At 39.1% G+C, this 13,468-nt stretch overlaps 1 protein-coding gene across 7 annotated transcripts in view; it reads right to left on the bottom strand.

The window, feature by feature from the left end:
* The window catches only part of LOC133747078 (zinc finger protein 717-like), a 380,365-nt gene that overhangs the window by 331,586 nt on the left and 35,311 nt on the right, over positions 1 to 13,468 (bottom strand). For 4 of the 7 annotated variants that reach the window (XM_062175224.1, XM_062175223.1, XM_062175226.1 and 1 more), the window contains 3 exons: positions 9,361 to 9,487; positions 9,023 to 9,115; positions 2,194 to 6,953 (listed from right to left, as the gene is read on the bottom strand). The exons of 1 other annotated variant lie outside the window; for it this stretch is intronic. In XM_062175224.1, coding sequence (XP_062031208.1) covers positions 5,521 to 6,953; positions 9,023 to 9,115; positions 9,361 to 9,484 — 1,650 coding nt within the window. In that variant the 5' untranslated portion in view covers positions 9,485 to 9,487 and the 3' untranslated portion in view covers positions 2,194 to 5,520. Of the gene's footprint in view, positions 1 to 2,193; positions 6,954 to 9,022; positions 9,116 to 9,360; positions 9,488 to 13,468 lie in introns of those variants that run through there. 2 more of the 7 variants (XR_009864270.1, XR_009864271.1) reach the window with 1 other exon arrangement.

Here is a 13,468-nt window from a genome sequence, read left to right on the forward strand (position 1 = left end):
AGAATAATATCAAAATGTCCATACTACCAAAAGCAATTTACAGATTCAATGCAATCCCAATCAACATACCAACGATATTCTTCTCAGAGCTAAAAAAAATGATGCTAAAATTCATATAGAAACATGAGAGATGCTTAACATCTAAAGCAATATTATAAAACAAAAAAAGCTAGAGACATCATACCATATTTTAAGACATATTACAGGGGTCAGCACTATGACAAAGCAGGTAAAGTCACCACCTGCAGTGCCACCATCTCATACGGATGCCAGTATGTTTTCCAGCTGCTCCACTTCTTATACCCCTCTCTGTTATAGCCTGAGAAAAAAGTAGAAAATGGCCAAAGTCTTTGGGCCCCTGAACCTGCATAGAGACCTGGAAGAAGCTCCTAACACTTGGATTCAGATCAACACAGCTCTGGCCATTGTGGCCATTTGGGGAGTAAACCAGTGGGTGGAAGACCTCTCTCTCTCTGCCTCTACCTCTCTGTAACTCTGCCTTTCAAATAAATAAATAAACTGTAAAAAACAAAAAGAAGAAGTGTTAGCACTGACATAATAACAGACACATAGTTCAATGGAAAAGAATAGGTAGCACAGAAATAACCCAAATTTCTACTGGCAACTCATATTTAACAAAGGAACTAAAATGAACTGGAGAAAGAAGAATCTCTTTCACAAGTGGTGCAGAGGAACCTGATTATCCATATGTAGAAGCCTGAAAATAGACTCCAACTATGTGACTCCACACTATGTGAAAGTGAACTCACAGTGAACTAAAAATCTAATCAAAAGACCAAAACCTAAGTAAACATAGGGAAACTCTAAATATTGTCAACAGACAATAGTTTTGGGTAAGATTCCAATAGCAATAGTAACAAAAATAAAAACAGACACTTGAGTATATCAAACTAAGATACTTCTTCAAAACAAAGTAAACATCAGAGTGTAGATACAGTGAACAGAATGGCAGGAAAAATTTAAACTCTGAATGTTTACAGATTTCCAGAACTTATATATATATTGGAAAAACTCCAAAAACTACAGTGAAGAAACAGGCAAGGATCTGAATAGACATTTCTCAGAAGAAATGTAAATGGTCAAAACATGTGACTATGCCCAATGTCACTGGCCATTATGTAAATATAAATCAGAACACAATATCAGTCTCCAACATCTGTGGGAGAATACAACGCTCAGGTTTTTGTGTGTGCAGCAAGTGGGTTTAGAGGACCCTGTTCACCTCTGGAGAGCAGAGTCTACAGGGAGATAAAGAAACCTTACTGCTTTCCTAACGGGCTTATTAAGTTCTCAACCAGTGCCTGTTAGTCTTGCCACAAACTTTCTAGTCTCACTACTTTCCTTCTTCTTCCTCTTCTCTGTGACTTGTTAAATAGTATACATTCTATATACTATGGATACTTTTGATTTATTTTATTCCTTCGGTCTCTTATGAAGTTCCCCCACAAAATCACAGCCCTCAAAATATTCATTCATTTATGCAGTCTGCAGATTTCATGAGCTACTAAATTCCAAGTAGTATGTTAAAGGCAAGATCTAGGCCTAACAGAAAAGTGGTCTGAATTCTGTGCCTAGAAGAGGATTTGGGACATAGTAGAACTTCAGGGAAGTGCTATGAGAATGACATGCAATCAGTAAATGAGGAATCTAAAGCATACACTGCATTTAAGCAACACAGCAGCTGCTACTGACCATGGGTAGAACAATTGAGAGGAATAATGGGAACAAAAATAAGACATCAGTAAGTTGAATAATAACAGAGAGAAAACAAAATGAGATAGATGCCAACATTACTGACCTATTTTTGAGGAATTAAATTGATAGAGAGGCTGACATTGTGGCTAAGTGGGGTAAGCTGCAATCTGTGAGGCCAGCATATCATGTGAGTTTCACTTTGAGTTTAGGATTCTCCACTTCCAATTTAGCTCACTGCTAAAGCACCTGGGAAACCAGCAGATGGACGAAGGACTTGGGTCCCTGCCACTCACGTGGGAGACTTGGATGAAGCTCTTGACTTCAGCATGCCCCAGGCTCAACTATTAAAACTCTCTGGGGTGTGAGCCAGCAGATGAAAGCTATCTCTGTCTATCCCTCTCTCTCTCTAAATCCACCTTTCAAATAAACAAATATTTAATAAACAAAATAACTGATTTCAAAATACACAAAAACATGAACAATATTATATCATCTTTATGCCAAAATGATAAAAAATAACAAATGCTAGAGAGCATATGGGAAAAGAAAACCTTCATATATGGTGGGTGAAAATACAAATTAGTACAGTTGTTATGGAGAACAGTATGGTCACTCCTTAAAAAAGATAAAAATTTGGGCCAGCACTATGGTGCAGTGGGTTAAAACCCTGGCCTGAAGGGCCAGCATCCCATTTGGGTGCCAGTTCTAGTTCCAGCTGCTCTTCTTCCAATCCAGCTCTCTGCTATGTCCTGGGATAGCAGAAGAAGATGGCCCAAGTCCTTGGGCCCATCCACCCACGTGGGAGACCCAGAGGAAGCTCCTGTTTCCAGGCTTCAGAATGGCACAGCTCCAGCCTTTGTAGTCATCTGTAGAGTGAACCAGCTAATGGAGGACCTCTCTGTGTCTCTACCTCTGTCTGTAACTCTTTCAAATAAATAACAAAAATTTAAAATAAAGATAAAAATTGACGTACTATTTGACAGTTATCTTGCTCTTGGCTATATATAAGAAGGAAATTTTATTAGAAGGAAATGAGAAGAGCATATCAAAGATACAGCAATTTTCCCATAACACAGTTCACTGCAGCCATGATTTGAAACCAATCTAGCTGTCCATCAATGAAAAAAATGGACAGGGGAACATCATTTAGATACAAAAAAGAACAAAATATTATTAAATTAATTGAAATAAGCCAGAAACAGGAACATAAATGTCACATAGTCCTTGTCACATGTGGAAGTGAAAGAAAATAATGGATCTGAACACAGAACTGTGATTATTAGAGGCTGAGAAGGGAAGCAGCTAGGGATAGAAGGGGATTGGATAATAGGTAACAAAATACAAAGAGGCAGAAGGAACTTCTGGTGTTCCATAATATAATGAGATGACTACATTCAACCATATTAGGTTCTGTGTAAAGAACTGGAAGAGAGGAGCTGGTAGTCTCAAATCATGGAGAAGAATTAAACTGTAGTTGCTTGGGGGCCAGCATTGTGGCACAGTGGGCTAACACCCTGGCCTGAAGCACCAGCATCCCACGTGGGCACCAGTTCTAGTCCAGGCTGCTCCTCTTCCAATCCAACTCTCTGCTATGGCCTGGGAAAGCAGTAGAAGATGGCCCAAGTCCTTGGGTCCCTGAACCCAAGTAGGAGATCTGGAAGAAGCTCCTGTTTCCTGGCATCAAATTGGCACAGCTCCAGCCATTGCAGCCATCTGGGGAGTGAACCAGCAGAGGAAGACCTCTCTCTCTCTCTGCTGCTACTTCTCTCTGTAACTCTGTCTTTCAAATAAATAAATCTTTAAACAAATTGATAAAACTGTAGTTGCTTAGCTTGATCAGTTTCTACTGTGTAAATGTGTACAAATACTGCACTACACCCTGTAATAATGTCTGACTAGTACACACTGATCACAAATTATTTAAATAAAATTTTAAAAATCAGGAGCATTTCTTTATATTAACAATGAACTCTTTGAAAAAGAAATTAGAAAAACATTTCCATGCATAGCGGTGTAAAAACCAGGAACCAATGTCTTCAGCATTATCCGTGATGAATCAGATTCACAGCCCTCAGCACTCAGATTTTGCCATAGACCTTACCATGGCAATTGTGGGCATATGATAGTAAATCAATGGACAGGAATACTTTGTCTCTAAATCTGTTCAATAAATAAACAAGGAATTCATCAAAGAAAAAGAGATACCAATTTGGATGCCAGGTCACAAAAACACATGCACTTGAGCTATCCTCCACTTTGTGATGCTAACAATTCTTTCAGACATGTTACATTTTCAGAGACTTTTCTGTAATCTTGCTAAGCTTCCTGGAAATCTGCCTTACAGCAAAGGGTTTCCCAATTCCATTACACTCATGATTTTTCTTTTGTGTGAATTATTAGTTTACCATCTAGAGATAATTTATGGTACAAAACTTTTCTATGCATGCATGTTTTCTCATTTGTGAGTCTGTTCATGGGAATTAAAGACTGATTTACAGCAGAAATACTTTTTCCAAAGTCATTGCATGGAATTTTGTTCCTTATGAATCCTCTGAAGTCTGTTGATGTCTAATTTCTGGCTAACAGTTTTATCAAATTCACAGCATGCAAAGAATATTACCTTTTGTGAATTCTATATCTATACAAGCCTGAAATAAAGAAAATGTTTTTACACAATCATTATACTCCTAAGAAACCACCTGTGTCAATTCTCTGATGTACCATTGACTTCTGACAATCTTTTCACACTAATAATATTTATAAGCTTTCTCCATTACATGAGTCTGTTAGATAGGATGTGATTTCCAGCAAAAGGTTTTATCACAATACGTACATGAATTTTGGGGAAAAGCTCTTCCACCTTCATTATATTGTTAAGGTCTCTCCCTTGTTCAAGCTCCATGATGGATTATGAGGCATTACTTATGTGAAATGGCTTTCTCACATGTATTTCATTCATTAGATATATATGTTGTGCATTCTGATATAAGGAGAGATTTGGGCAGAGCTTTCCAACACTCATTACACCCATAATGTTTCTCTCCCATGTGAATTCCCTGTTGTCTTATGAGGTATGGCTTCTAATTAAAGGGATTTTACTTTCAAAGGGGTTTTTCCCTATATGAATTTGATGATGTACAGTGAGGGCTGAATTATGGTAAAAGGCTCTGAGTCATTACATTCATAAAATTTCTCCCCATGAGAATTCTTTTATGTTTGATGAGGTCTGATTTGCACCACAAAGGCTTATTCACATTTATTACATTCATGCATTTCTCCCCTTGGTGAATTCTCTAATATTTCATGAGATATAACTTGTACAAAAAGGTCATATAGAAAATTCCCTGTGTGAATTCTCTGATATCTTATGAGTTATGAATTACAGCAAAAAGGCTTTCCACCATCCTGACATCCATAAAACCTACATAAATTGAGCAACACAGATATAGGAAAACTAAACACACCCACAACCAGATGGAAATGATATCAGTAATAAAGACCCTTGCCACAAAGAAAATCTCAGGATTGGATGGCTTCACTGTTGAATTCTGACAGACATTTAAAGAAGAACTAACTTCAATTCTTCTCAAGTTATTCAAAACAATTGAGAGAGAGGTGATTCTCCCAAATTCTTTCTATGAAGCCAGCATCACCTTCATTCCTAAACCTGAAAAAACTACAACAGAGAAAGTAATTATAGACCAATTTCCCTGATGAACATACATGCAAAGATCCGCAACAAAATTCTGGCCAATTTAATCTAACAATGCATCAGAAAGATCATCCACCCAGACCAAGTGGGATTTATCCTCGGTATGCAAGGATGGGACCAAAGGCTTTTCCACAGTCATTGCATTCATAAGGCCTCTCCCCTGTGTGACTTCTCTGATGATTTCTGAGGATTGACTTCCGGCCAAAGGTTTTTCCACAGTCACCGCATTCATAACACTTATCCTCTCTGTGACTTCTCTGATGAGTTATGAGGTGTGGCTTCTGGCCAAAGGCTTTTCCACAGTCATTGCATTCATAAGGCTTCTCCCCTGTGTGACTTCTCTGATGATTTATGAGGTGTGACTTCCGGCCAAAGGCTTTTCCACAGTCATTGCATTCATAAGGCTTCTCCCCTGTGTGAATTCTCTGATGCTTTTTGAGTTGTGACTTCTGGCCAAAGGCTTTTCCACAGTCATTGCACTCATAAGGCCTCTCCCCTGTGTGACTTCTCTGATGATTTATGAGGTGTGACTTCCGGCCAAAGGCTTTTCCACAGTCATTACATTCATAAGGCTTCTCCCCTGTGTGACTTCTCTGATGCATTTTGAGTTGTGACTTCTGGCCAAAAGTTTTTCCACAATAATTACATTCATAAGGTTTCTCCCCTGTGTGAATTCTCTGATGATTTATGAGGTGTTTCTTCTGGTCAAAGAACTTCCCACAGTCATTACATTTATAAGATTTCAACCCTGTGTGAATTATCTCATGTCTAATGACACCTGACTTCTGGTGAGTGGTTTCTCTACAATCATTACACACATGAGGGTTTTCCACTATATGAGTGCTGTGATGGAGGGGATGGCAGAATTTATTACTGAATGACTTCCCACAAGTTTTACATGCATACGATTTCTTCTCTATATTTGGTCTATGATTCATTCTAAAATGTGATTGGTAAATGACAGGTCCCACAGGCCCAATATTCTTATAAACGTTCTCTCTTTTGGGACTTTGTTGATGTATACTGAGGTTAGACTTTTTATGGAAATCTTGTAGTATTTGAGTTGTCTTGCCAATAGTAGCAGTTGGCTTATTACAGGTTTCTACCATAAAAAGCTTCTCAGATTCATAGAATATATTCTTCCTTTTGAAGACTTTCCCTTGTCCAATTTGTTCAAGTGCCTGCTCCATGGTCTGAATTTTGTGCTGTTGATTAAGAGGCTCACAGAACTGGAGAGTGTTCCCAGGTACCGTAGTAGCATCAAATTTCTCTCCAGCTTGTAGCTGATCAGGCCCACAATGGGGATACACATTCTGACATACACTGCATTCTTCAGGTTTTATTCCTGAATAGTTTCTCTTTTTGATACTCAGTTTTGGAATATGGCTTATACTTAAATTAAGTGTTTTTCTGAATTCAACTCTCTTGGGAGTTAATGTGTTATTATTTTTCATAACATTCTGATTCAGATTTTTCTCCAGACTTTTCTGGTTGGTTTTAATCAGTTCATCCAGTTTCATGGCAACTGAAGTGAGAAAAAAAAAAATGTCACTAAATCAAATATAATTGCTTCTCCTAGCATACTCATGTAAAAGGAATGAAGTTACTTGTATTTAAGAGGGATAAGATGTTAGGAAAAGTTCTGCAATGGTGTCTCCTCACACAGGGCACCAAAATGTTAGGAAAAGAGTTGTAGAATAGAGGAGACAGTGTATCAATTTACAGCCAGACAGAATTTATTCAGAGAAAATTAATCCACAGAGGTGGGTGACTAACTGGCTGTGTGTACAAGATGGAGCAGGTGGCAGAAGGCCCCAACTCCCAGGGGCTAGACCTTTATAAGGAGGGCTAAGGCTGGGCATGGGGGTAGGGGGCAGCAGTGGAGGGGAATTCCAGGAACTGGGTGGGGGGCCTTGGGAACCTGGAAAATAATGCAGGTGGGGTATGAAGGCAATAGGCTGTGAGACCCAACTGAGTTTCAAGGGCAAGGAATACATTCCAAAGTTTATATCCTTTGGGCAATGAGGGAGAATGGCTCAGGCTCATATGCTCATTCCATCATAAAATTTTAACAAAATGATTAGAAGATACATATTTATGAATATACAGGTTTTCTCCATAATACATTAATATATTAAATTGTATCCATAGATTTTCCAATGTTCATCCATGATCCTGTTTACTAACAGAATTTTTTTCAAGTATGATTGAGTGGTTTTTGTGGTAAGATGTCTTAAGTCACTGCTTGAGATGCCTGTATCTCAAAACAGTGCCAGTTTAAGCCGAGGCTACTCTGCTTCCAATACAGCTCTGGGATAATATATACTGGGAAGCAGCAGATAATGGTTCATGTGCTTGGGACCCTGTGATAGAGATGAGTAGGTGAAATTCCAGGCTTCTGGCTTCAGATTAGTCATAACTGTTGCTAGTATTTGGGGAGTTAATAGAAAATATATTTCTCACTGTTTCTCCCTCTTTCTACTTTCACAAAAATGAATAAGACTTCACAGAATGGACTAATATTTAATAAATATATTCATCTGTAATCTAGAAACCAATTTTTCCCTGTCCATTTTTTAATGTATTTTTATTTATTTATTTATTTGTCAGAGTTAGACAGAGACAGAGACAAAGATCTTCCTTCCATTGGCTCACCCCTCAAATGGCAAATACGGTTGGAACTATGCCAATCCAAAGCCAGGAGCCAGTTGCTTCCTCCTTATCTCCTTTGTAGGTGCAGGGGCCCAAGCATTTGGGCCATCCTCCACTGCCCTCCTGGGCCACAGCAGACAGCTGGACTGGAAGAGGAGCAACTGGGACTAGAACCCAGGGCCCATATGGGATGCCAGCACTGCAGGGGGAGGATTAACCAAGTGAGCCACAGTGCAAGCCCCTTTTTCAATTTTAGAAAAATTGTGGGTTTTATACTTCTGTGATATTTCAACCATAAATATGGGAGTTTTACTAGATCATTTCCTTGAAGGTAAAGAGTGAAATGTGTCTATACGCTAAGAAGGATCACATTCATGGGACAAGATTTGAATATGTGGTTGTCTCATGTTCTGTCTTCCCAGGGAAACAGCATTTGTGAAATTTTTCTAATGAAAATCTCTGTTTTATCTTCACTCTTACAGTTTCCCCATATTTCTAAGGAAACCTGATATCCTCAGCTTCTTTGAACTACAACAGTTACAGGAAGTCCCAATATACCACCTTGGCTATACATTCCCACCAGTTTAAATAATTTGTTTCTGCAACCCAGAATCTGCTCAATTATTGAAAATTGATTTCTAACTCATTGTGCAGACGTCAGCCCTGGTTACCTCCTCTTGTTTCTTTCTATAAACACTCCTCTGTGATAATTTGAGTTTCTGGAGGTTTTTCATCAGTTGTTCATTTTCACATAAAACTTCATTTCCTTTGCCTTTACCAGAGATACTGATCTCCATAGATACTGTAGAATGTCTGTGTCTGAATCACAAGACCAGCTGTCTTCAGGAGTAAGACTTGGGAAAAACTCATGGAAAGAACACCACTCAACATCTGCTGCACTGCTGCTACTTTGGCCTCCCTGCCCGTTATGTGCAGACTGACCTGGAAGGCTCTGATGTAGGCATTCTTCCCCCATCCAGGGCTCTGCTCCTTGCTCCAACTTGAAGATCAAGTCAGGTTTGGTCATGCAGTGCCCTATTAATGGAAACAATGTAGACTTTGTGAAATCACTATCTTGGGTTAATTAAAGAAGTACAGCTTGGTCCAGAAGCTATGCAACAAATGTTCCAATTTGAAATCCTTCCCAGGTGGTAGATATTCAGATTCTTCATGGACTCAAATTCTATACCTGTCCCTCATTAAACTTTATGAATAGTGCTCACTTATTTGTCAAATAGCGAGAAAATGTTACCATTGGGCATGTGAAGAGTGTCACTCACCCATGGAGGACAGGCTGCTGTAGGTCTCCAGCATCACATCCCTGTACAGGATTTTCTGAGCTTGGTTCATGTTCTGCCATTCCTCCCAAGTAAAGAACACAGCCAGGTCTTCAAATGCTATCATCACCTGGGATAAAACACTCCTGGTCAACATGTCAACTCTGTCACATAACAAACAATGGCAGTTGTATATCTTCTACATGGGTATGGAGGAAGAAGAAGCAAGAATGCCATTTCATTTCAGATTTGTTGAGCATTTGGACAGCCACACAGAAGCATTCAACAGGGGATCAAACCTATGGTATAAAAGCTGGGGAATAAAAAAACCACTTACAGGGGCCAGTGTGATCGCCCAGTGGGTTAACGCCCCAGCCCGCAGAGCCAGCATTCCATATGAGTGCCAATTTGAGTCCCAGCTTCTCTACCTCAGATACAGCTCCTGCTAATATGACTGGGAAAGTACTGGAGGATGACTCAAATGCATGGACCCCTGCAACTATGTGGGAAACAGAGAAGAATCTCCTGCCTCTTGGGTTTAGATTATCTCAGCTCTGACCATTGTGGCCTTTTGGGGAATGAACCAGCAGATAAAAGATTCTCTCTGTCTCTCTCTTGCTCTCTTTCTCTATCACTCTCTGTGACTCTTTCTAATGTATAAAATAAATATGTTTTAAAAAGTACACAATTTGCAGGTGATGTATTAATTTTCTTTGCTTTTTGAAATATCTGGAGGTGCCCTGAATCATACCTGGAAGAAAACGTGAATGCAAGGATGTAAAAGAAAATTTCTCATCTTTCCTTCTACATAGCACTGTAGAAAAAGGAGAGATAAAATGAATAAAGAATCTTGAATATATAAGTAGAGAAAATGTCAACTTCACCATGGAGGAATAAACGTTTAAACATGGAAATATATAGGCAAGTGCCCCCACCTCTATTAAGTGGCAGAGATTAACCAGAAGTTATCATTGCTTTAATGAAAGCATTGCCAAAATTTTATTAAATGACAATGTAACAACAAAAACAATAAAACTTAGTTATTGTTCAAATAAACTATGTTCAGTAAAATTTACACTAATGAAAGTCATTTTGGGGACTGGCACTGTGGCTTCAAAAGTAAAGCAGCTGCCTGTATCCCATATGGGTGCAAGTTCAAATCTCAGCTGTTCTACTTCAGTTCCAGTTCTCTGCTATGGCCTGTGTAAACAGTAAAAGTTGGCCCAAGTCCTTTGGCCTCTGCACCTGCTTGGGAGACCTGGAAGAAACTCTTGGATCCTGGCTTCGGATTGGTGCAGCTCTGGCCATTGTGGCCAGTTGGAGAGTAAATCAGCAAATGGAAGACATCTCTCTCTCTGCAAACGGGATTGTCACAGAGTATCCAAACTTCCACATTTTTGCAAACTAGGCCTTGTATAAAGTTCTGTAACCTTGAAAGTGTAGTGCAAGGTAGGCTACACAATGCAGGAAAACAGAAATTTTTCTAGAAGATGATATACCATGAAACCCCAAAATTGCAATTGCCACATAGTGTAAGTCAGCCTGCACACACCTCACGAGGATTTCTCAGGGAATGCAGGGACATTTCACTAGTAGCGCTAATCTTACAGACAGGTAAATAGTGACAGAGGTGCAATAGACATTCACCCACACACATTTCATCCCAAATGGCCTGAACCCCCAGCTCCATCCCATTGCCGTCTTGGATGAGACAGACTTCCTACAGAATTTTTAGAACTGTCTTCTGTACACCTGGAGACACATTGGTCTTCTTTCAGTGCACCAATTTCTGACCAAAAAAATCCTTAAAATCTCAACTTTATTCACCTTTTCTCCAGTCTTCTTTCAGTGCAGCATTTTCTGACCAAAAAATTCCTTAAAATTTCAACTTTCTAAAATATGTTAATAAAAATTCACCCTTTCTCCAGCTCCAGAACTGAGGCTGTGCCACTGGTGTCTCTTCCTCGACCAGCCAAGATCTACAGGGTGCACCTGAATACCTGACTTAACACCTCAGATCTATGGCTGTCACCTATGCCACCAAGAGACAGACACCTGTCCTGCTCTCCAAGGTTCCTTTCACCCTCACACTAACACCCACAGACACAGAAACCAACCACACAGCTCTTGAGCATATGAGGAAAGCCCCAGGGGTCAGGAATTCTGTGAAGATGGTGGGAGTGGTTGGAATGGCACATGCTGAGAAGGAGGCCAGAGGAGATTTCCCATGGTCCTGACCTGCTGACATCATGGGCAGATGAGGCTAGATTCCCAGATACCAATGCACGCCTCCATTAGGAAGAAATGAAGATGATCCATATATCGGCTGGAAAATCAGCCTCCTGGGACACAGAGGGGATATATCAGAACTTTCCTAACCACATGAGATACCCACATAATTATCCAATTCCTCAGTAATTCTTGGTTTGACATATTTGCATCTGAAAGAAACATAGTATAAGTGGAAAAATTTAAATGTGGAAAGAATTCTTGGCAATTGTCATTAAATTTATTGTTATTTTTAAATCTGATAATTAAAATATGGTTCTAAAAACCTCACATATTTTTAAGACTATTTTATCTATTTGGAAGACAGAGATACAGAGAGAGGTAGAGCAAGAGAGGGAGGTCTCCCACCTGCTAATTCACCCCCCAAATGGCCGCAACAACCAGAGCTGAGCTATCCAAAGCCAGGAATGGAAACTTCTACTTGGTCTCCTGTGCAGCTGCAGGGGCCCATGGACATGAGCCATCTTCCACTGCTTTCCCAGGCCATACCAGAGAGCTGGTTCAGAAGTGGAACAGCTGGGATTGGAATCAGGGCCGATATGGGATGCCAGCACTGCAGGCCAGGGCTTTTACCTGCTGCACCAAAGCACCAGCTCCCTAAATATATACTTCTTACAGATACTCAGGGAAAGACGCCAAGAATTTTTTTAACTTAAAATATTCGAAGAAACTAATGTTCCTCAACAACTCATTTTTAATCTTTTAAAATGATGCTTGATCTTACCTACTAAAACATTTTTTCACCCATCAATGCATCATATTTTGCAGTGAGGAAAATTATTTGAATCTATTCAGTGTATTAAAATGGCTGGAAATTGGGGTGAGTGCCTTCTAAAATCTTCATGAATATTTGAAATTGCACTACCTGGTAATTCTTTACCCAAAAGTTCCTGAAATTCATCTATGAATCACTCCATTTAGTTAAGTATTTAACAAAACTTTATTTTTTTGAGATCTGAACTTAATTTGTGGTTTCTCCCACAAATTAAGCCCAGAGACAGATATAGGGATGCCATGGACTTTCTGCTTTTATTCCTTTTCCTGTGTAAGTGAGAATGGACATGAAATTATGATTTGAGTGGTAGTGTCATTGGGCACTGACTCTTGGCCCACAGCTATTGGTCAATTTTTACTAGATATAATGTCTGAATTGTGCTGTTCAAATTCCTGTATCATCTCTGAGCTGGTAATTACCTTTCAGTGACTTTATTCTGCAACTCGAGGGAGGTCAGTCTTCCTTATTTTTTATTTTTAAATATTTACAGGATTTCTTTATTTATCTGAGAGTAAGAGTTATAGATAAGGAGAAGCATTGACAGAGATGCCTTCCACCCACTGGTTCACTCCCAACTGGCCACAATGGCCAGAGCTGGGCTTGACCTGCTATATCACAGCAGCAATACCAGTAAAGCTTTTTAAAAATCTAAAGAAGGAAAATGTAAAATGCATAAATTATAGTTGACTGCATGTATACATTTCTGAAAAGTACATAATTTGATCCTATTGAAAACCTAAAATTCATTTTTAAATTATATAATTGAAAAAGATAAAAAGATGTTCTGTCTTATGTCTCTACAGCATAAGATATAAATCAACTTTCCCAGGTTCTATATGCATTTATTAACAAAGTTTCATAGATGTAATCGGTAGAGTGGCTCCAATAAGTCTTAACCAGGGGTGCAACTAAATTTAACAAGAGTACTCAATAGGAATTTTAGAAGAATTCCAAAATATGTATCAGAAGAAAAATAAGTACTTTACTTGGTACATCTCATTTTAACTATACTATTGTCTAAATTTCCAGTTGTCAGATGTACTAAAA

Source organism: Lepus europaeus, chromosome 18, assembly GCF_033115175.1.
Source record: "Lepus europaeus isolate LE1 chromosome 18, mLepTim1.pri, whole genome shotgun sequence".
Taxonomy (NCBI): Eukaryota; Metazoa; Chordata; class Mammalia; order Lagomorpha; family Leporidae; genus Lepus; species Lepus europaeus.